Source organism: Conger conger, chromosome 5, assembly GCF_963514075.1.
Source record: "Conger conger chromosome 5, fConCon1.1, whole genome shotgun sequence".
Lineage (NCBI taxonomy): Eukaryota > Metazoa > Chordata > Actinopteri > Anguilliformes > Congridae > Conger > Conger conger.
This window is the reverse complement of record NC_083764.1, coordinates 6,281,585-6,306,135: the sequence shown is the minus strand read 5'-3', so window position 1 is coordinate 6,306,135 and position 24,551 is coordinate 6,281,585. Positions and strand designations below refer to the sequence as shown.

The 24,551-nt window shown below is 47.3% G+C and overlaps 1 protein-coding gene across 7 annotated transcripts in view; it reads right to left on the bottom strand.

Annotated features, from left to right (window-relative positions):
* The window catches only part of LOC133127991 (nesprin-1-like), a 207,698-nt gene that overhangs the window by 17,647 nt on the left and 165,500 nt on the right, over positions 1 to 24,551 (bottom strand). For 5 of the 7 annotated variants that reach the window (XM_061241165.1, XM_061241158.1, XM_061241159.1 and 2 more), the window contains 11 exons: positions 24,086 to 24,280; positions 21,058 to 21,183; positions 19,041 to 19,196; positions 17,109 to 17,267; positions 16,456 to 16,622; positions 8,365 to 8,527; positions 6,135 to 6,322; positions 3,489 to 3,639; positions 2,309 to 2,491; positions 1,247 to 1,384; positions 352 to 543 (listed from right to left, as the gene is read on the bottom strand). In XM_061241165.1, coding sequence (XP_061097149.1) covers positions 352 to 543; positions 1,247 to 1,384; positions 2,309 to 2,491; positions 3,489 to 3,639; positions 6,135 to 6,322; positions 8,365 to 8,527; positions 16,456 to 16,622; positions 17,109 to 17,267; positions 19,041 to 19,196; positions 21,058 to 21,183; positions 24,086 to 24,280 — 1,818 coding nt within the window. Of the gene's footprint in view, positions 1 to 351; positions 544 to 1,246; positions 1,385 to 2,308; positions 2,492 to 3,488; positions 3,640 to 6,134; positions 6,323 to 8,364; positions 8,528 to 11,809; positions 11,991 to 16,455; positions 16,623 to 17,108; positions 17,268 to 19,040; positions 19,197 to 21,057; positions 21,184 to 24,085; positions 24,281 to 24,551 lie in introns of those variants that run through there. The other 2 variants (XM_061241163.1, XM_061241164.1) reach the window with 1 other exon arrangement.

Sequence of the window (24,551 nt, the reverse complement as noted above, 5' to 3'; positions counted from 1 at the left end):
CATGTTCTCTGTTAATTGAGCTGCGCTCAGCGTGAGAGTGCGTAGCGTCTGTGGCATTTTTACCGGCAGGCACGTGAGCTTCTTGTAGTAGCACTCGACTTAAGACTTAAGCCTAGATATAAGCCTAGATATAAGAATAAAATACTTGTTGATTTTGACGTATAGTTTGTTTTTCGCGGTGTGGCGTCCGCGGTGCGGCGTTGTTACCGGCAGGCGCGTGAGCTTCTTGTAGCAGCGCTCGACTTAAGACTTAAGCCTAGATATAAGCCTAGATATAAGAATAAAATACTTGTTGAGTTTGACGTATAGGTTGTTTTTCGCGGTGCGGCGTCCGCGGTGCGGCGTGGTTACCGGCAGGCGCGTGAGCTTCTTGTAGTAGCGCTCCACGCGGCCGAACACCTCCTGGCAGTAGCGCTGCAGCTCCTCCAGCTCCTCCTCGATGACCGCGGCGTCCAGCGGCTCGCTCTTCTCGATCAGCACCTCCCCCTGGTGGAACACGTGCTCGATCTTCCCCGTGTTCAGCGAGATCTCCTGCTGGAAGGCCTGGAGAGAGGGGGAGGAGGAGGAGGAGAGGGGAGGAGGAGGAGGAGGAGAGGAGAGGAGAGAGGGAGGAGAGGAGGAAAGGGGGAGGAGGAGGAGAGGAGAGGAGAGGAGAGGGGAGGGGGAGGAGGAAGAGAGGAGAGGAGGAGGAGAGAGGGAGGAGAGGAGGAGAGGGGGAGGAGGAGAGGAGGAGGAGGGTAGGAGGTAAGATTCCGGTAAATTCTTGGGCGTTATGGAGACCAAGGGTGAAAATGCTAACGGCTAATGGCTGCTAGTCTGCTAATAGGACTCCCTCTACACTCGCAGAAGACAATGGTTCCATTAGGAACCCTGTGATTCCATAGAAGAACCCTCTCTAGTTCAAGGGGTTATTTGTCAGACAAATGGTTCTTCGTCTGGGAGCTTTTATACTCCACACCTATGACAGAGGGTTCCATAAAGAACTATAAAAGGTTCCGCTATGGGTGACAAGCCAAAGCACCATGCCTGCTAAATACCCGGATGCCTTTTGTTTATGTAGAGTACGTTTCCATTGGTCCATAATGAAACTCTCTCTTGCACACACACATACGCATGCACACACACACACACACACACACACACACACACACACACACACACACGTACATACAGACACACGTATGTACCCACCCACACACACACACACACACACACACACACATGTGACGTGATGTGGACGTCATACCCTGAGCTGTTTGATTTTGGCCTGGATGTCACACTCGGAGAAGTGCTCGATGTTGGTCAGCTGGAGGTCCATCTCGGTGAGCCACACCAGGATGCTGTCCCTGGCCGTCTCAAACTCCTCCCTCTGGGTGATGAAGTGCTACGAAAGAGAGGAAACGCATCACAGAACATAGGAAGTGCTTCACATAATCAGATAGTATGTGTCTAAGAACTACAAGAACCAGGAAGTGCATCACAGAACTCATAAAAAGCCTGTGGCCTAGTGGCCACACTTAATCGCTTAATCACTTAATTAAGTGCTACATCAGACAGGAAGTGCTCGACATGAACAGACAGTAACACTACAAGAAACAGGAAGCGCATCACAGATCTATAAATACAGAATCTGCATAATATTTGCTGAAGACAGGAAGTACTTCATTACATAGTTTGTAGTTTTATGTAGTAAGCACTGCAGGAAGGAGGAAGTGCATCAGATATCTATACACCAAACACCAGAGCAACAGGATCCTACTTCATGCCCCACATACTGTATCTATAAATACACAGGAGCTGTGTACACATGGGGGATTAGTCATAGATACTGCAAGGCTTCTTCCTGCAATAACAGGACCACAACAATGGTCACTGCTAGATACCCAGTGATACAGAGAGTAATATTGTGCCCTGGAGGACGGCGGTAAATGGGGTCGCCAAGACAGGCGCTCGGACTTGACCTGCGGATAACGGTTATCAGAGTAATAGCTCACGGACCGGGGGACCGCCAGACTAAAGATACACACAGCACTGAGCTACGGTGTATACTCTTAACCAAGGATACAAGCTGCGAAAACCTCTTTATTTACTCCCAATAGAATGCTATTACAAAATAAATGAAACATTTTTTTCTGAATGTATTTTGAATGACAATAAAATCATTCCTGAAGTAAATATAGTTTTTTTTTTTTAGATTTGTTTCTTAGAAAAAAAAAAAAAAAAAAAAAAAAGCTAAAATACTAATTGTATAAATAAAATGACTCAGTAAACCAGTAAATCTCTCTCTGCACAAACACCGGTCCGGTACCTTTAGCCTCCGCAAGATGGACACCACCCTCTTCTGCAGGTAGTCCCAGCGCTGGTTCCCGTCATGCACCATTTCGCGGAGGCGGCCGGAGGAGTCGGTGCGGTTCTCCCGGGCCAGGCGCCGGTACTGCTTGTTGATGAGCTCCAGCTGGGTCAGACTCTCGTGGACCTGGCGCTGGAAGGCCTGTTTAAACGCACAACCCGACACCGGCGCGCTCCTGTCAAACCACCTCTGGACCCCGCCGGACATAACATCCGCACCCAGCCTTCCCCCAGTGACGCCTGGAGGGCAGGTGGTTCAGTTCTGCCAGCCACAGATCATGTGCACATACTTCTTTGCAGGCAGTTTTCATTAAATGGTAAATGGTTGGCATTTATATAGCACCTTTATCCACATCGCTGTACAATTGATGCTTCTCATTCACCCATTCATACACACACTCACACACCGACGGTGATTGGCTGCCGTGCAAGGCACCGACCAGCTCGTAAGGAGCATTTGGGGGTTGGGTGTCTTGCTCAGGGACACTTCGACACAGCCCGGGCGGGGGATCGAACCGGCAACCCTCCGACTGCCAGACGACTGCTCTTACTGCCTGAGCCAATGAGACGACTGCTCTTACTGCCTGAGCCAATGAGACGACTGCTCTTACTGCCTGAGCCAATGAGACGACTGCTCTTACTGCCTGAGCCAATGAGACGACTGCTCTTACTGCCTGAGCCAATGAGACGACTGCTCTTACTGCCTGAGCCAATGAGACGACTGCTCTTACTGTCTGAGCCATGTCACCTGCCCCTTATCAGCCCTTATTGCATCTGTATCTCTGTTACTGAGATAGTTATTTTTTAAGTTCTCGTTCTAAAAGCTGCTGCCTTCCAGGCTTCACTGAGGGAATGAAAGTACCTTGGGACACCCAGCGTGAAGATAAGGTAACTCAATTCGTTAAATGCAGGGGACCAGGGATTGACATCCCAAACTCCAGTGGTAACAGGCGGTATTGCAGTTTAGGGTTAGGGGTTTTAACTTAATTTTGTTAAACCATTAGTTGTGGTGCATCTTGTTTTTATCAGAAAATGGACAGCAAATGACCATTTTCTACAATGGATTCCTGGCCCAGAGAGGGAGGTTCCCGTGGTAACCCGAACCCCGGCGAGGCGTTGTCGCGTGCGGACAGCTGTACCTCGAACTTCTTGAGCTCCTCCTTGGCCACCGTGTACAGCACCCCCGACGAGTTGGGCAGGGCGGCCATCTTCTCCGAGCTCTTCAGCCAGTCCTCGAAGCGCGAGAAGTCGTCCAGGAACTTCTGCCACAGCCGCCACGTCTCCTCGATCCTGCGGGGCGCAACGGGCGGTGAGGGAAACGCATGGGATTGTGGGAAAAATCGAGGGAGTCGCGGGGGGAACTGGCTGCACGCGGTAAAATGCCCGGTGTTAAAATAACTCAATTGGATGGACTCTGTTAGAGTTGAACTAAGATCAACTGTTAAGAGTTGAATTAACACTGGAGATGGTAACTGACTGGATGCAGTGACTGGACTCCGTGTACAGTGAGGTCCGTAAGTATTTGGACAGTGACACAGTTTTAAAGGGCTGTAATTCAGTTCGCTCCATACCAGATGTAAATACCCTGTGCAGACTGTGAGCTTTGCGTTGAGGGAATATACATCCATATCAAGTGCACTGGGTAGGAATTCCGACCCTTTAAAATGGTGTCACTGTCCAAATACTTACGGACCTCACTGTAAGTACACTCAAAGGAAAAGCACTGGAGACAACCCCCTTCATGTAGTTACAGTTCTTGTGGTGTAAGGAGAGCAGCTGTTGGCTAGCCTCCAGTTTCTTACTGACAGATAACAGCAGGTGCTCCAATCCACCCCCCCCCCCCCAACACACACACACACACACACCCCAACTGCCTCCATGGGGAACACAGTCCTGTCCCCCAAAAAAGACACCTGGAACCATTCCTCCAGCTGCTAAGGTGTTCATTCGGATCAAACTCCAGGAGAGTTTTTCTCGCCACTGTTTGAGAGTTTCTCGCCACTGGGGAGTTTTTTTACTTCATGTGCTTGCTATTTGGGAGTTGGTTGGCAATTTATCAAATCGAATTTATGCCATACTACACAAAATATTAAAATATCTGCATCTCAGTGAAATGTGCACAAATCAGATTTGGGGTGTTTATACTGGCTGCACTGAGGCAATATGCCACATTTGAACTCTAAATCCACGATGAAGTATAGATTACATAATAAAAAGTCTTTATTAAAAGCTAGTAACAAGCTAAGATTTTCCAGTCAGTTCAGGTACATCTCTGAGCAAGCAGAGATGGTGTAAATTACATTTCAAATCCAATTCCAATGTCAATTCAGGAAATTAACTGAAATTCAATCTACGAACTGAAAAACACCCAGTGGAATTTTTCAGTTTGCGAATCGAATTTCTAAATTGAACATTGCATTACATTACAAAGCATTTAGCAGAAAAAAAGTGCAGATCAAACACAGGAACAAGTGTGGCGAGGACCCTAGAGGACAGTACGGTTCCGAGTCCTAGTGTAACCAAACAGATACAATCGGAACCCTTGAAGAATACATCAACTTACAAACTAGCATACCACGGTTGGCAGCTAGAATACCCTGAGTACAACAATACAATAGCTAATAATGACATTGATTCACTACCCACAGGAACAGACCTCAACTGTACTGCATAATGCCTACTGGAAAAAGTTACAGACTACAATGCTACAGTCTGAACCACACAGGCTAGTGGAAGATCAACCTCGATAGTACACAACCACCTCCGGTCACCATACGGTTGGCTACACTGAGGCTTGAACCGTCAACCTTCCAGGTCCCAGTCACATACCTTAACCACTAGGCTACAGGCTGAAACACACAGGCTAGTGGAAGATCAACCCCGGTAGTACATAACCACCTCCAGTCATCGTACGGTTGGGACCATGTTGGGGGCACGTTGGGACCGTGTTGGGCCCACGTTGGGACCACATTGGGACCACGTTGGGACCGTGTTGAGACCGTGTTGTGACCGTGTTGGGGGCACGTTGGGGCCGTGTTGGGGCCGTGTTAGGGCTGTGTTGTGACCGTGTTGGGACTGCGTTGTGACCGTGTTGGGACCATGTTAGGGCTGTGTTGGGACCGTGTTGTGACCGTGTTGTGACCGTGTTAGGGCTGTGTTGTGACCGTGTTGGGACCGTGTTGTGACCGTGTTGGGACCATGTTAGGGCTGTGTTGGGACCGTGTTGTGACCATGTTGGGACCGTGTTAGGGCTGTGTTGTGACCGTGTTGGGACTGCGTTGTGACCGTGTTGGGATCATGTTAGGGCTGTGTTGGGACCGTGTTGTGACCATGTTGGGATCATGTTAGGGCTGTGTTGGGACCGTGTTGTGACCATGTTGGGATCGTGTTGGGGCCGTGTTGGGGCCATGTTGTGACCGTGTTGGGGCCGTGTTGGGACCGTGTTGGGGCCGTGTTGGGACCGTGTTGGGGCCGTGTTGTGACCGTGTTGTGACCGTGTTGTGACCGTGTTGGGGCCGTGTTGGGACCGTGTTGGGACCGTGTTAGGGCTGTGTTGTGACCGTGTTGTGACCGTGTTGTGACCGTGTTGGGACCGTGTTAGGGCTGTGTTAGGGCTGTGTTGTGACCGTGTTGTGACCGTGTTGGGACCGTGTTGGGACCGTGTTAGGGCTGTGTTGAGACCGTGTTGGGACCACGTTGGGACCACATTGGGACCGCGTTGTGACCGTGTTGTGACCGCGTTGTGACCGTGTCCGTACGGACCGCGCGCCCCCGTGGGCACTCACTTGAGGCGGCGCTCCATGCTCATGGCGCAGATGTTCCTCCAGCGGCGGTCCAGGCCGCGCGTGGCCTGCTGGATGGAGTCGCACTCCGTCTCCGTGGCACAGGCGTCGCAGTCGTGCAGCAGCACCTCGCACAGGTTCAGCACCGAGGCCACGCCCGTGCTGTGCTTCTCGATGTCCCGCTGCAGGTCCTGCGGGGAGGGGGGGGGCAGGGTTAAACCCACACAAAATACACTCTGTCCTGTACATCATGGGCGGGGGGTGAGGATCAGACACTGCGAAACACACACAAAATCCATCCGGTTCTGTACGATTGGGCCGTGCCATCAGCACAATGTCAGCTAAGAAAAGGTGAACAGGCTCATTATCTACCATGCATCCAGGACCAACCTGGGTCTTAACAGATAGAATAAGATAAAATGGACATACGCAATTATTTTGGATTCAAATACTTTTCTACACTTTACTGAGCTTGTCTGGTGTATTGGAACCTATGATACACTTTCCAAAAGTGCAAACCCCACCTCTGGCACCAGGCAAGATCAATCAAACTCAGAAAAGTATTTGAATCAAAAACAATTGCGTATGTATTTGACCTGGTCTGCCCAAGGATACTATTGTGATTATAGTGAAATCAGCACTACAATAAAATGTGATGGGAACAAACAATGTAACTTACATATCTTTTCAATAATGTAACATTTTAAAGTTTTTGAAGCTTCCGTCTTATCTTATCCTATCCATCTGTCAGTCTGCCTGTTCTTACAATAGAAAAAAAGCTGTAGGTGTAGCATTGATATGTGATATGTTGATGGCGATTAACTCTTGTGTGGATTGTTCTCTGCTCACTTCCACACACACATCCTGCCCCTGTTTGTTTTTGTAACCTCAGAGACAGGCAGACAGACCTCTGGTGTGAAGAAGCTAAATTGGTCAGGGTCAGCACCAGAACCCAGATCCGATTACCGCAGCCCAGCAGAAGTATGTCAGTAGATGACTGCCAGGGGTGAGGCATGTGTGTGGCATGCGCTGTTCAGTAACAGGGTTCACATGGTGCACTCTGGCTCTCCAAGTCTGACAGCAGTGGTTCCTCATTCAGTCCCTGGAGATCTACTGTCCTGTGGGTGTTCATTTCAACTCTAATCTGGAGACACCTGCCTCTGCTAATTAGCAGCTCAGATCAAGCTGAAACCGTTGAATGAGGTGTGCGCTGTTAGGGCTAGAGTGAAAACCTACAGGATGGTAGATCTCCAGGAACTGGGTTTGATACAGGCCCCCATTGTAAAACAAGCAAAGATTATGTGCTAAAAAATGAAAAATAAAAACTGAATTTCAAGCTACACACACACAGCAATGCTGCTGTAAGATTGACAGGGTGGATTGCTGTGTGACCTGAAAAACTAGGGTGTGCTATGTGAACCCTGTTACTGAACTACAAACCACACAAAAGCCACACCAGCCATCTATTGCTCTACTTCGACTCGGCTGCTGTTATTAGCTAACTTAGTAGTTAGCTAGTAAGCATAGTGAGATGCAGTAAAGCTAAGGCCTACTAGCATGTTACCATGGCAACACTCTCGGGCAATGCAACCCTCAGCTTCAAAATAACAATGTTGATCTTAGCTAGGGGCGATTGTGCCTTTAGCTGACTGATAATGTGTTTGTCTTTTGGTGAGTGAGAAGTTCGAATCTCACCTGTATGTGTGTGTGTGTGTGTGTGAATATGTATGTGTGTATGTGTGTGTGTATATGTTGTGTGTGTATGTACATGTACTGTATGTGTGTGTTTTTATGTGTTTGTTTATGTATGTGTGTGTGTGTGTGTGTGTGTGTGTGTGTGTTTGTGAGCATTATGGGGCTAACAGAGCCCCTGTCCCACCTGCCACTGGCTAACCTTCCTCTGGATCTCCTCTGGATATGTGTGTGTACGTGTGTGTTTGTGTATGTATGTGTGTATAGGTGTGTGTGTGTGTGTGTGTGTGTGTGTGTGTGTGTTTGAGCATTAGGGGGGCCTCCCACCTGCTGCTGGCTGAGCTTCCTCTGGATCTCCTCTGGATATGTGTGTGTATGTGTGTGTTTGTGTACGTATGTGTGTATGTGTGTATAGGTGTGTGTGTGTGTGTGTGTGTGTGTGTATAGGTGTGTGTGTGTGTGTGTGTGTGTGTATAGGTGTGTGTGTGTGTGTGTGTATGTGTGTATGTGTGTGTGTTTGCGCATTAGAGGGGCCACCCACCTGCTGCTGGCTGAGCTTCCTCTGGATCTCCTGGGCGTCGTGGGTGTCGTAGACGATGGGGCGGGACAGCTCCGTCTCGATGTGAGCCAGCCAGGAGCGCAGGCTGCTCATGTTCTTATCCAGCTGCTGCACGGCAACCAGCGTCTCGCGCAGCTTCTTCACCCTATCACACGACAGCGCCGTGAGGCCCCGCCCACATTCCACCAGCCCGGTGAAGAATAGCAGCTACTATGAACTGTCAATCATTGACTTATCCATGGCAACCAGCACCTCCCGCAGCTTCCTCAGCCTATCACACACAGGCGGGGGGCGAGGCCCCGCCCACAACTCATATACCATCAGCCTAGGAGCTACAATGACTAGGAGCTAAAATTAACTGTCAATCATTCCCTTAAACCAATCAAAGCACCACACACCTCAGCAAATCATTATGGTTGGTTCAAATAAGCGAGTGACTGAGAGTATATGAGGCTCTACCCTCTTTCATTTCATGACACCTCATTCTCCATCACAACCCAATTGTCACATGCTGGGTTGCCATCCCATAGTCGGAATGAAATTTAATTCATAAACGAAAGGTCACCTTATTAATTCTCACTGCCATTGCAGATTTAGTATCAACAGACGGATGCGTAAAGTATAAAACTGCAGACTTCAACTATACAGGCTGAACCAAAGACTCGTGAACAGATTGCATGGTGGGTAACTGAAGCCAGTATAGAATATAACGGCTGTTACACAGTGGCACAACCTTACGGCTCTTTGCTTTCAGTGGAATTCCAAAGTAACCTAAGTTACTTAAAAATAAACGGTGAAAAACTACAGAAACCCCCAAGCATGCAAACCATAACTTGGCTATGACCATAAGTTTAAACAAAGCTGGTTTTTGTTTTACTCGTGTATTGGCTTAAATCGACACATCCAGCGATGTTGCAATGCTATGAAAACACTTCTCGGAAATCACAGAAAGCTTCTTTTTCAAACCACACATAATCATCTTACCCAGCAAAATAAATAAATCTGGTAGCGCAAGGGGGCAATTCAAGACATTGAAATCTTCCAGATGATAGAATATGCCATGAAATATGAGACGAGGAGAGGTTAAACGTTTGTTCAATATTCTCCGTATTTTTAGAGGAGTTTTTCGAATGAGTCATTGTGCCAATGTCAACATCACATGGCTGGTGGCCATTTTGGAAAGCACAGAGAAGGTTCAAGATTAGCTACAGTGTCAGTGAGTCACATACAACGACAGGCTGCAGGAATACTGTGATCTGAGTTAAATAACATAGATCTAAATATAACATGAAATGTATCGTTTATAGCAGGTCAGATAGAGGGTATCCCTGCTGAAAAAACAACAACTCAAGCTAGGTTTTCAAACAGCCGGTAGCTGGTTGACCAGTTGAGACCAGCTCCGTACTCAACGTGGTTTGATCAGCTCGAGCTACGTTTTGAAACAGCTGGTAGCTGGTTGACCAGTTCAGACCAGCTCCGTACTCAATGTGGTTTGATCAGCTCAAGCTACGTTTTGAAACAGCTGGGAGCTGGTTGACCAGTTCAGACCAGCTCCGTACTCAACATGGTTTGATCAGCTCGAGCTACGTTTTGAAACAGCCGGTAGCTGGTTGACCAGTTCAGACCAGCTCCGTACTCAACGTGGTTTGATCAGCTCGAGCTACGTTTTGAAACAGCCGGGAGCCGGTAACGTGAAGCTGGTCATGGCTGAATTTGACACCAGAGCTGTGCTCACATCACATTAAGCCATATAAGCACAGATTAACAGTGTGTGTGCTTTACTCCTGTTTGAAGGAGAACAGGGACATTCACGTTTCTCCGAGAACAGGCAGTGACCCTCTGGCTAAACGCGGGGAAGCGGGGGACAGATTTAGCACCTCAGTGGCAGTTTGGAAACACCTACACTCCAGGCCGTCTGCAGTCAGGTGACACAATTACTGAAGAAAGCACTAAAAAAAGGAACTTCCTGGGTGTCGTTTTAGTCCCACGCCGACGCAACGCAATCTCAGCTCCTCCTGCAGGCTATTTCAGGCCTCCATGCATTACGAAGACAAAACAAGATTGAAAGGCTGTGTGTTGTGGGGAAACTACCCCTGAAGCGAGCAGGAGAACAAACTACCGTGTTCTCATTCAGTTTATGTCACACTCAAAGTAGTCAAACTACAGCAAAGCCACTCTAAAGAGAAATGTAGCATGCAATTACTGAAAAAAATGTTGTTCAAACTGCTTTGGGATGGATAGAGTGGGAAGACACACACCCAAAACTGTAAGCAAGGTGCAGACTAACGGTGAGCAATCTTAAAAAAAAGAAGATACACTCTATAATGCTCCAAGTAATGTATTGAAAAACTGATAATTTGACACACAGTGCCCTGAATAAGACATTGTGTGTCAAAATGCCAGTTTTTTTCTAGAAATTACTTGGAGTGCAAACTACATTAGACAAAAAAAATGAAAAAATGATTATCAAGTTCCCCAAACATAACATGCATGTGAGCAATGCTTGCTATACAGAGCAGTGGGGGAACCAGTAATGTCTGGCAATGGCCAGTTGAACATTGACAACTACAGTGGAGCAGAGAGTTTCTGACTAATCAGGCTTAGACGGACAAGTCTAAGAAAGAAGTGATATTTCGTCAAAGGGGTTTAAAAAAAATACATTTAGGTCCAAAAGTAGTTCCTGTAGTCAACCACTTCAAAATGACAAAAAACAATCACAACACAAATTTGAATGTAGTTGGAACTACCAGCAATCTGCTGCAAAGTGAAACTACTACAGTACATGTAGTTAAACTACTCTCCAACACTGTTGAAAGGAACAGGCAAATTACACCCGTGTTCTATAAGGAACGTATCTAAACAGACAAATGTGCGACTGACATTTTTAAACACACAAGTTTATGCAGATTAAAATATTTTTAAGACGCTATTACAAATGTGTGTACATGACAATATTTGTAATAAATGTTGCATATATTCTGGATAATAGTTTTCTATACACTGAAATGTAGTTTTTACATAGTAAGAACTACTAGCCCCAGATCAATAACTAAATAGGCAAGCACCAGTTCACAGCATTTGTTTGTGAGGACATTTGTCTTGGTTCTAAAACCCTCTCAGTACTGAAACACATTCTCAGTTCTCAGTGTAGAAACGCATGCCGCTGACTCTGTGACTACAGTACAGGGCAGCAGAAAGTGCACTGAAGTTTCTGTACACTAAAGCAACTTGAAGGCAGAATTTTAAACATACCACATGTACAGTAGTAACAACAGAAGCTCCAGAAAGCCTGTCGAAGCCACAACTCAGCACAACAACAAGCAGGAAAGTTTGTGGACAGCCCATCAACAACAACAGCAGCAAGACCAACGATACAGACAAGCAGCAGGACCACCCCCCCTCCCAAAACAAAAAGAGTTTAGCCTGCCTGCTGACATCACAATCACATTCTGGAAGGTCGGAATCTTCGCTGGGACTGTCCGACATTCTATCCTTTCCAAATTCCAGCACCATGAGGACAGGGCGTCCAAGAACCGTCTTCAGTTTGAAAGAAACAAAATTCACCGCCTGTCCCTTCTCTCCTCTGTCTCTGTCTCTGTCTCTGTCTGTCTGGAAGCAGGAGAAAACTTTCTCTCCCAGTAAACGCGCCGACCCCCTGCCACGACGGGAGGGGGGCCAGGGGTGGGAGGAACCTCGCGGGGGGGGTGACTTATCGTCGACGGCGACTGGAAGGCAGACGCCATTGGGCGCTGAGTGCGAGTGACAGGGCAGGAGCTGTGTTGCCGTTGCTAAATAAAACTTACGCTCATTCGCATGTGCCGGTGAGAATGCGTCCGGCGTCCGCGCGGGAATGCAGAGGAGTTGCCACTGCTGCTGGGACAATTGAACGCTGAACGCCCCTTTCTCTCTCTCTCTCTCTCTCTCTCTCTTTCTCTCCCTCCCTCTCTCTCTCTCTCTCACTCCCAGAGCTGTTTCCGGGGCTCGAGCGTTCCCAAAAAGAACAGCCGTTCCAAAACCGAGAGGCTCTCTGCCTGTTGCCTGCTGAACTCCGGCTTCACTCTCAGAGAGTCTGCAGCTGTGCTCGTGAGGTCATTTTACTTGCACCCCTGCCCCCCCCCCCCCCCCGGGGGCCCCCTCCAGCCCCCGCTGTCCACGTGTGTTTCTGCCCCACTGACACACAAGCGTCAGGACAGGACGATTCCGTCAGCCATTTTTAAAATCCCCCAACAAGAGACTCCCCCCCTCCCGTGTAGCTAGAACACTGTACACTTTCAAAGTGCCTCAAGAGCTTCTAATTTAGCACAGGCGCTTATCTGCAGCGAGTTACATAGCTCACATTTCACACATTACCCGCTTAACACAGACAGGCATTATCGTAACTGTAGCACATCTTGCGGAACTTTCCTTGGGGTGAACTATGGCTGTGCCCCCACCTCCCGGGACTGAAACCTGCAGCCCCTCTGGCGGCAATAACCCCGCTGCAGACGCATTAGCAGCCATTAGACTGCTCCGAGAGGGAAAAATGAGCCACCCAGCTCCCAGCTCAATCTTCTCCAGCGTAAAAAAACAAGATGACACAGTGTTTCAGCCGGAGGAATCTCTGACTGTCGCGTCAGCTGTTTCCTCATTTTATTCATACCTCATACCAGCACACACACTGTCTGAGTCTCTCCTATATGTGCACAAACACACACTCTCTCTCTCTCTCTGCCTCTCTCTCTCACACACACACTCTCTGTCAGTCTCTCTCAGACACATACTCTCCCTGTCAGTCTCTCTCACACACATACATATTCACACACACAAACCCTCTGTCTCACAAATATATACCTCTTTATCTTTCTCTAACATAATATAACAGAGCAGAGCAGAACAGACTGATGAGAACAGGCCATTCAGGCCAGCAGCGGTACAGTCCAATAATGTCACCGATTACCCCCCTCCTTTCTCTCTCTCCATCTCTTCCTCTCCTGCTCTCTCTCTCCCCCCATCTCTCTCACACATACATACCTCTGTCACTTTCTCTATCTCTCTCTCTCTCCCCCTCTCTCCTTCCCACAGACGAATACAGTTTTGCGACCTGTTTTCAGCCTGTCGTTTCACTCACAGTTCCTGTCGGAACAGCTGCTAAATTATTTACCCTATCCTGCGCTGGTGAAAAAAAAAAAAGCGTTCAGCGAGCCTTAGCATGGCCAGAGCGATGCGGTAATCACCCCATTAACCTGCCAAACACACAGTATGTCACAGCCAGACGTTAACTGCAGAATCCCGGATTACGCTTCTTCCTCAAGGGTATAACAGTGGCAGTGTTACACCTGGGATTTGGACCTGCCACCTTCTCATCACAGATCTTGTTACTTTAACAGCCAAACCATAAATCACACCCCATACAGTACACACTGCGAGCACCGCAACAACCTTCAGGTTATAGTTATCATGAGTCCAATGGAACATGTCATGTTACAATTAACACAACACTTATCAAACATATATCAAAGTTATGAAACATTCCACTAGATCAAACAAGACAACTCCACTGATTCTCTCAAGCACATTCATATTTATAGCTAGAAATATTGCCACTGACAGATTTCTGTTTTTAATTTTTTAACATGGGTAGAGATATAGATCATAAAGTTTTTATTTTATTAACATCCTAAAATATATAATTTTTTTTATTTCTATAATGGCAAGCAAATCTTAGAACTCTAAACAAACTGAGAAAACAGATCTCAGGGTAAGTGTTGTCAATATTTGATTGGTTGATATTTAAGGAAGTAAAGTCACCCGTGATTGACAAGTGTGGTGATGTTTGAGTGTTCTGGACTTTGGTTCATCACAGTGGGCAGGGCCAGCTCTGGTCTTTTTGGGTCAGCTGGTTCTGGTGTTTTGGTAAAATAAAGGTATGCTAAATAAATAAAGATATGAGTTTGGACTGACCTGTTAGAATAAAGGCATAGTAAATAAATAAAAGAGTTTGAGCTGACCTGGTAAATAAAGGTATCCATCCATCCATTATCTGAACCCGCTTATCCTGAACAGGGTCGCAGGGGGGCTGGAGCCTATCCCAGCATACATTGGGCGAAAGGCAGGAATACACCCTGGACAGGTCGCCAGTCCATCGCAGGGCACACGCACCATTCACTCACACACTCATACCTACGGGCAATTTAGACTCTCCAATCAGCCTAACATGCATGTCTTTGGACTGTGGGAGGAAACCGGAGTACCCGGAGGAAACCCACGCAGACACGGGGAGAACATGCAAACTCCGCACAGAGAGGCCCCGGCCGACGGGGATTCGAACCCAGGACCTCCTTGCTGTGAGGCGGCAGTGCTACCCACTGCACCATCCGTGCCGCCTAAATAAAGGTATAGTAAATAAATAAAAGAGTTTGAGCTGACCTGGTAAATAAAGGTATAGTAAGTAAATAAATAAAAGAGTTTGGGCTGACCTGGTAAATAAAGATATAGTAAGTAAATATAAGCGTTTGGGCTGACCTGGTAAATAAAGATATAGTAAATAAATATGAGCGTTTGGGCTGACCTGGTAAATAAAGATATAGTAAATATGAGGGTTTGGGCTGACCTGGTAAATAAAGATATAGTAAATATGAGCGTTTGGGCTGACCTGGTAAATAAAGATATAGTAAATATGAGGGTTTGGGCCCACCTGGTAAATAAAGATATAGTAAATATGAGTGTTTGGGCTGACCTGGTAAATAAAGATATAGTAAATATGAGGGTTTGGGCTGACCTGGTAAATAAAGATATAGTAAATATGAGCGTTTGGGCCCACCTGGTAAATAAAGATATAGTAAATAAATATGAGCGTTTGGGCTGACCTGGTAAATAAAGATATAGTAAATAAATATGAGCGTTTGGGCTGACCTGGTAAATAAAGATATAGTAAATAAATATGAGCGTTTGGGCTGACCTGGTAAATAAAGGTATAGTAAATATGAGCGTTTGGGCTGACCTGGTAAATAAAGGTATAGTAAATATGAGAGTTTGGGCTGACCTGGTAAATAAAGATATAGTAAATATGAGCGTTTGGGCTGACCTGGTAAATAAAGATATAGTAAATATGAGCGTTTGGGCTGACCTGGTAAATAAAGATATAGTAAATATAAGAGTTTGAGCTGACCTGGTAAATAAAGATATAGTAAATAAATATGAGGGTTTGGGCTGACCTGGTAAATAAAGATATAGTAAATAAATATGAGCGTTTGGGCTGACCTGGTAAATAAAGATATAGTAAATATGAGGGTTTGGGCTGACCTGGTAAATAAAGATATAGTAAATATGAGGGTTTGGGCCGACCTGGTAAATAAAGATATAGTAAATAAGTAAATATAAGCATTTGGGCTGACCTGGTAAATAAAAGCATAGTAAATAAATAAATATGAGCGTTTGGGCTGACCTGATAAATAAAAGTATAGTAAATAAATAAATATGAGCGTTTGGGCTGACCTGGTAAATAAAGATATAGTAAATATGAGCGTTTGGGCTGACCTGGTAAATAAAGATATAGTAAATAAATATGAGCGTTTGGGCTGACCTGGTAAATAAAGGCATAGTAAATAAATAAATATGAGCGTTTGGGCTGACCTGGTAAATAAAGATATAGTAAATATGAGCGTTTGGGCTGACCTGGTAAATAAAGATATAGTAAATATGAGCGTTTGGGCTGACCCGGTAAATAAAGATATAGTAAATATGAGCGTTTGGGCCCACCTGGTAAATAAAGATATAGTAAATATGAGCGTTTGGGCCCACCTGGTAAATAAAGATATAGTAAATATGAGCGTTTGGGCCCACCTGGTAAATAAAGATATAGTAAATATGAGCGTTTGGGCTGACCTGGTAAATAAAGATATAGTAAATATGAGGGTTTGGGCCCACCTGGTAAATAAAGATATAGTAAATATGAGCGTTTGGGCTGACCTGGTAAATAAAGATATAGTAAATATGAGGGTTTGGGCCCACCTGGTAAATAAAGATATAGTAAATATGAGCGTTTGGGCTGACCTGGTAAATAAAGATATAGTAAATATGAGGGTTTGGGCCCACCTGGCTCCGATGAGGTCCAGCAGGTGCTGCCAGCGCTCGCTGACCTTGCCCAGTTTGTACTGGATCTCGGAGGCCTTGCTCTCCTGGCTGGCCTTGGCCAGCCGCTCCCCCATCTGCTGCAGCTGTAGCTTGTTCTCCTCCGCCATGGCGATCTCTTCCTGATAGTCCTGCAGGGGTCAGGGGTCAGGGGTCAGAGGGCAAAGGTCAGGCCGGCAGAGGTCACGCAAAAAGGTCACACACAGGGCCACTGGGGGGTTCATACCAGAGGGAAATGAACTGAAAACGTAGTGATACCTCAACAAAATGAATAAACACGAAATATCAGAATGAAAATAGTCTATAAACATAAATTGGTATAATTGTATAAGACATTTCTTTCCAAACTTTCTAAACCTCTAATACCAAACAGAAAACATTATAACATAAAACTATAAAAGATCTACACATAGGTGGTGGTTGTATCAATATAACCATAATGGCTTGCTGTCAGTACCTATTGAATAACTTTAAACAACCAATATACTAGAAGTACTGGCATTTTAAAATGACTTTGCATTGTTGTGAGTCTGGCAGTCACTGAGAATACTGACTCTAGTTGAGGAGAGGGGTCAGTAGCGGTCAGTTAGACCGACCGGCCCCCGGGTGGACTGTACCTTGCGCAGTTTTTCGATCATCTCCTCGATGCTGACGTCTCCGTTCTGCGACACCTTACTCTCCATCTGCGTCAGCCATTCGCACAGCTCCTTGTTCTTCTCGTTAAACACAGCCCACTCGTTCAACTTCTCTCCCACCTGCTGTCTGCGCAGGGAGAGCTGCAGAGAGGGAGGGAGGGAGAGAGAGGGAGAGAGAGGGAGGGAGGGAAGGAGAGAGAGGGAGGGTGAGAAAGAGAGGGAGGGAGGGTGAGAGAGAGGGGGGAGGAAGGAGAGAGAGGGGAGAGGAGGAGAGGGAGGGACGGGGAGAGAGAGGGAAGGAAGGAGAGAGAGGGGAGAGGAGGAGAGGGAGGGACGGGGAGAGAGAGGGAGGGAGGGAGAGGGAGAGGGAAGGAGAGCGAGCGAGGGAGGGAGGGAAGGAAGAGAGAGAGGGGAGAGGAGGAGAGGGAGGGATGGGGAGAGAGAGGGAGGGAGGGAAGAGGGAGAGGGGAGAGGAGGAGAGGGAGGGATGGGGAGAGAGAGGGAGGGAGGGAAGAGGGAGAGGGAGGGAGAGAGGGGAGGGAGGGAGAGAGAGAGAAGGACAGAGGGAGAGAGATTAATTGTGGGTAATTGTCCATTGAACGTTACCTTTGGTTTTCAGGCATGATTAATCGTACTTGACTCAATGAGTCACCGATTCCACAGAGATGACAAACACATTCACAAAATCAACCTGCACTATCAAACTAACAACAGCTGAATACGCCATAAATATTCAATCTCTAAGCAACTTAATGGACTAAAGTGCTTGATTGAAAATCAAAAAGCTTCTGAACAAGTAAATAAATGTATTCAAAAGTCAACAATCATAAAAACATCAGATACACGGCTCATAGCGACTGCATTTACAAAAAGAAATCAGGGCTGCATTCCACGCTTGTTTTCCTCTACAGAAAATGCCAGAGTGTTCAGTGTTCAGTGTTCGAGAGCAGCGAGCCACAGAACTGCAGAACTTAAACCCACGACTTTACTCCCACTGGAGTCTCAGAAATGACTTCCACATCAACTCAAGGTCAGCTCCAAAAACGGTCCCCCCCCCCCTCAGTCTGAAAACACCACAGCATCACAAAAACTAACGGCTCCATTTGGCTGTTTCAACACTCTGCAACTATCTCCAGATTCCACAGGGTTTCGGTTTGTATTTCTAACACTGCAACCTTACATCGCGCTAAGCAGCTATTTAACTGAATATTAAATGGGTGTTGCTACGTGACCCAGGCAAAACCGTTTACAGAATGAAATTCATATTTAACCACAATATTAAACACTGTTCCTCTTCATTACTCTGCATTCATTGCTTTTCTTGGCATTTACAGCAAATAATCATATTCCTTCTTAATCACATATCAAACACTATTCCTCCTTTTTTATTTAATTAGACCATAATGCGTATTGCTGACAAATGAGCACACATTTACGATAAATAATCGAACTCAAAACAGTGCAGATTGCCATCTTTTATTAAAGGGTATTTTTAGACTTCTGTTTTCCATCGTGTAGAAATTGCAGCACTATCTATACTTAGTCCACATAATTTTAAATATACACAGGAAGGTTCATAAGTATTTCTATCCATTTGGAGTGAACCGTGTAGGAGTTACAGCCGTTTAAAACTGCACCACTGTCTGAATACTTACAGACCTCAGTGTATGACAAAGGGGGCGGGGGGGGGGAGTGGGTGGGTGGGGGAATAGATAGATGGGGTGGGGCATAGTTAAAGGGGATAGATACAGGGGGCGGGGCATAGATCAAGGGGGCGGGGCATGTGAGGGGGTATACATATATACAGGGGGTGGGGCATAGATAGAAGGGGCGGGGCATGTGAGGGGGTGTATATAGAGGGGGCGGGGCATAGTCAGAAAGGGGTGGGGCATAGTCCGAGGGGGCGGGGCGTACCTGGTGGCAGATCTCCTCCCACTGCCTCTGCAGAAGCTCGATCCTCTCCTGCAGCACGGACAGGTCGTCAGCGCTGATGTAGCTGCACAGAGACTCCTTCAGCTGCACCAGCTGGGACAGGTCCTCTGTCCAGCCATCAAACGTGTTCTCCAGCTCCTGCAGGGGGTGTGTGAGGAGGGGGAGACCATCCGTCAGGCAGGGAGGGGGTGACACCCCCACCATCACACAAGGAGGGGGCCGAAATCTCCACTGTCACTCAGGGAGGGGGCCAGAATCCGGGCCTGCTCCAGACCACAGAAACACAGCACGTGCACTCTCCAGAATCAGCTGGAGGAATGGGGTAAATACTGAATAATTCAATATTTTTCTCCCTGCTGGGGAGTTTTTTTCTTACTTTATGTGCTTTGGGAGGGCCTGATGTTCGCTCTTTCTTCATGCTTAGTTTTGCCCTTTGTGAAGCTATGTGACAGAGTTCAGCAAAAAGCGGTTTACACGTAAAAATTACACCTCAAAAATGCAGGTTGGCACTTTGGAAAGATGTGTGCAGTAAATCCCTCTGGAGGAGGAGGAGGAGGAAGAGGAAGAACAAGCAGACGAGCTTCCCGTCACAGCGATACCGACTGAGGCCGTGAGGGTCATAACCTCTCTGAAACGCAGCTTATTTCAGAATAAAAGGTTTTAACTTCAATAACACTTCCTATTTAATGAATAGATGCTAAGGGGTTTATGTGTCATTTTAAGTTTTTTAGTGAAGGGGATTAACCTTAATGTGACTTGCTCATGCACTGACGGGTGCTAATGTCGAGGGGTTGCCATGTTTTTGGAGAGGGTGGGATACAGAGACCATATTGTGACTTGCTCATGCACTGACGGGTGCTAATGTCGAGGGGTTGCCGTGGTTTCGGAGAGGCTCGGATACGGAAACGCCCGCTGCTCGTCCTGCTGACAGAGAGCTCTAACGGGACCGTCGGCATGGCGACCTGCCTGGGAGGGGGGCGGGGGGGGTTGGCTGTTATATAACCCCTCTCCCGCGGGACGTCCCAGGAAAGCATGACTCTGCGACTCCGCTCCGTTCCGCACACTCTGAGCCCTGGCGCATACCTCCTGCTCCCTCGCCCCGATTGGAGGACGCATTTCTGCATCACTTCTGCGTTGCGTCTGATTTTTTAACCCCGTTTATATAAAACCGGTAATAAAGCCAGCGCTGACTGCAAAATAACTAATAAATTTAATAATTGAAAATTTGATTAAATCAATAGGTCAGGGCGGAAGAAACTGCACGCATTATGACTCACTCGTCGGAAAAGTCTTTTCAAATTCTCCAGCAGGAGAGAGGGAGAGGTACACAGCAGGGAGAGTGAAAGAGGAGAGAGAGAGAGAGGGCAAGATGGGAGGAGGACAGGAGAGGAGAAGAGAGGAGAGGAGAGGAGGAGTGCAGCAGGGAAGAAAAGGAGAGGTATAACTCAGCGGAGTCAGGAGTAATAACAGGAGCTGGAGAAAGAGAGAGGGAGAGCAGGACAGAAGGAGAGAGGGAGAGAGGGAGAGAGAGACACCAGAGGGAGGAAAGAGGAATGCAGGGACAAAGCAGCAGGAGACAAAGAAAGAAGCAGGGGTAGGGAGCGATAGAAAGGGAGCTGGAGAGTAATAAAGAAGGAGGGCAGGAAAGAATTGGAGAAGGCAGGAGAGAGAGAGAAAGAGAGCGAGAGATACCGGCAGAGTACAGAGGGAAGCGGGGATAAAGTAGCAGGAAAGAAAGGAAGAGGGATCGCGGGATAGTAGGAGAGAGAAATTGAGAGAGGAGGAGGAGAGAGTGATGCAGGAGAGTAGCGGGCTAAGAGACAGAGAGAGAGAGGAGGAGAGGAGGAGAGGAGGAGAGAGAGAGAGGAGGAGAGGAGGAGGAGAGGAGGAGAGAGAGAGGAGAGGAGGAGGAGAGGAGGAGAGAGAGAGGGGAGGAGAGGAGAGGAGGAGAGAGAGAGGAGAGGAGGAGGAGAGGAGGAGAGTAGCGGTTAGCGCTCACCTTGCAGCGGATCTGCTCAGAGTGCAGCTCCTCCTGGTGCTCTGGCAGCGGCTGGGAGAGTTTCCGCTTAAAGGCCCGGAGCTTCTCCAACGAGCCGGCGATGCCCTTCTCACAGCGCTCCCAGTCCTGCGTCCCCACACACACACACACACACACACACACACACGCAGCGTCAGACCAGATCCGCAAGAGCAGCACACAACGCCGGCTTCTCTGCAGCAGCTCCCCCTCTCTTTCTCTCTCGCTCCGTCTCTCTCTCTCTCCCTCCGTCTCTCTCTCTCTCTCCCTGACGCATTCGCTTCTATTCCTCCTCCTCCTCTGCCACCTGCCCCTGCTCGCTAACCACTCGCTAATGCCAGAGCGAGCTTTAAATACACCCCCTCGCTCAACGCACCTAGCGCCCCCCTACAGCAACAACAAGGAGAAGGGGCCTCTTCTTCTTCTCCTTCTCCTTTGGCCCCTTCGCCTCTCCCCTTCTCTTTCTCCCTCGTTGTTTACGACAAGACCCCTCCGACCTCTCTCAGCGCTGTAAATTCTCGCTCTCCGCCCCGCTCCTGTCCTCTCCTCGCGGCTGACTGCCCCCCGCGCCTCCTGCGCCAGGATCGTTAAAGTCGGCAAGCTCGGCCACCGTGGGAGGCCTTCCCGCTCCCCTTTATTCTCCTGCGTCATCCCATAGTTTCCCTTCTATTATTCTATAACACATCGCTGCTTTCATTTTCATTTGAGTTTTTTCCAGCGGGGCTCAAAATGCAGTCTCAGGACGAGATGCGTTATTCATAATTCACGGGCGTAAGTCTCCCGGGGTTTTTGGCAGACGGGACGGGCCCCGTTAAGGGCTAAACTGCGTGTTTGCGTAGCCGCTCGCTCGATAGACCGGCTAGTCTGGCATCCCTCTCACTGTACGGCTACGGGTCCCTGCTAGACTTTCTGATTGAATCATTTTACTGCTGAGAGTGACCAGCCAATCACACTCACACAGGCCCCGCAGGCCAGCACTGCAGCCTGTTCCGGCCAGCGGTGTGTAGGCGGCTTAATCGAACCGTGTGTGCAAAATATTCAGTTATATTTGGTACAGGATATCGATTGAATAAGACCCAGAGTCCCAGAGTCTTGAACAGGACTGCTCAACCCTGTTCCTGGAGATCTACCATCCTGTAGGTTTTCATTTTAACTCTTAACAAAGTACACCTTATTCTACTGCAAGAGCATTGCTACCAAACCCTGTTCCTGGGGATCTACTGTCCCATAGGTTTTCACTCCAACCCTAACAAAGCACACCTCATTCAACAGCTAGAGCAGGGCTGCCCAACCCTGTCCCTGGAGTTATACTGTCCTGTTGGTTTTTATTTTAACTCTAATTTGACACACCTGATCCTACTACTTAGCAGCTCAACGAGCTCTCTAGCTGTTAAATGTGGCCTACTTTTGTTAGGGTTGGACTGAAAACCTACAGGATAGTAGGTCTCCAGAAACATGGTTGGCCAGCCCTGCTCTGCACTGCAAAAAAAGTTCACCTCATTTTTTCTTCTCATTACAAGGCTAAAACACGTAAGACAGACTTTTTTTTACAGTGTAGACATTTGGTTTTCATAGGTTCGTGTTGGAACTTTCTGAGGTTGAACCAAAAACTGCTCTTCCTCAGAATAATGGGAGAGTATCGCTCTGAAAGAATTTGAGAACTGTCTCTAGGCTTGAGCTAAAGGCAGGGGAAAAGCCTTTACAAATTTCAGGCTCTTTCAATGTCAGACTGATCGATACTCTGTCAAAAAACCTCAGAGCAGAAACACACACAGATGGTGAAATATGCGCCGTTATTGTTTAAATTAAAAGTGATGAAAATATTTGCCAATTATGCACTAAATTATGCATTGGTCTCCCTCAAGACAATTTTTCATGCCATCACTGTTCCCTGTTCTGCACTCCTCTAATGACTGAGTTAAAATGTCACATTTTATTCACGGACAAATTCTTATTCAAGATTGTAACACTCCGTTGGTCATTGTTTACATGTGTAGTAACCCAGCATAAGGGGCTACACGCCACCAGCACCAACACTACTGCTAAAACTAACAACACTACTACTAATACTAACAACACTACTACTAACACAACAACACTACTACTAACACAACAACACTACTACTAACACTAACACCACTACTACTGATACTAACAACACTATTACGAATACTAACAATACTACTAATAATACGAACAACACTACTACTAATACTAACAATACTACCACTACTAGTGCTACTGTAACTAATAATGCTATGTCTACTACTAATACTGCTACTGCTAATGCTACTACTGCTGCTGCTACTACTACTACTGCTACTACTGCTGCTACTGCTACTAGTGCTGCTACTACTGCTACTACTACTGCTAGTGCTGCTACTACTACTACTGCTACTCCTACTGCTACTACTGTTATCAGATATACTACCGTATATATAAAAATAAAAATAAACATTGCTGTAAAACATATTAATCAGTCACCCTATTTACAGCATTGCAGTAGGCCTATGTTTTCCCTTCGGAAAATGGAACATTCTGGAAATGTACCGAAATAAAAAATAGGAACACTGCAGCACTTCACAATATGCAAATTGTTACAGCTTTGAGATATATACTCAATTTACTCAACAGCTGGAGATCTCATTGAGATGCTAATTAGCAGAACCAGGTGCGCCAAATGAAAACCTCCAAGATAGGTACAGGGACAGGGTTGGGAACCACTGCAGTAGAGAATGGGGTGAGTATCTCTGTTCCTAAAACAGCGAGTTACCTTGAGCAGGTGAGCAGCACTGCTCCTAAAACGGCATGTTACCTTGAGCAGGTGAGCAGCTCTGTTACCTTGAGCAGGTGAGCAGCACTGCTCCTAAAACAGCAGGTTACCTTCAGCAGGTGAGCAGCTCAGCTCCTAAAAGAGCCTGTTACCTTCAGCAGGTGAATAGCTCTGGTCCTAAACCAGCCTGTTCCATTGAGCAGGGTGAGCAGCTCTGCTCCCAAAACAGCGCGCTACCTTGAGCAGGGTGAGCAGCTCCCTCTTCTGTTCGTCCAGGCGGATGTTGGCGTGCCTCCAGCGCTCCTGCGTGTCCGTGAGCTCGGCGTGCAGCACGGTCTCCGCCCTGCTGTCGGCGCTCAGCAGCAGCTGCCGCCCGGCGTCCACCGTCAGGATGTAGCTGCCGTGCTGCCTCTGGAGCACCTTCTCCTTCAGCTGCAACGAGAGGGCCGGTCAGCAGGGGGTGCAGTCTGGGCAGGGAGCGCACTACACCTGCAGGTACACTCACTCACTAACTAACTCACTGACTTAACTAACTCACTCACTCACTCACTCACTCAATAACTCCCTAACTCATTAACCCACTCACTAACTACCTAACCCATCCACTCCTACTCACTAACTACCTAACCCATCCACTCCTACTCACTAACCCACTCATGCTCACTCACTCACTCACTCACTCACTCACTCACTCACTCACTCA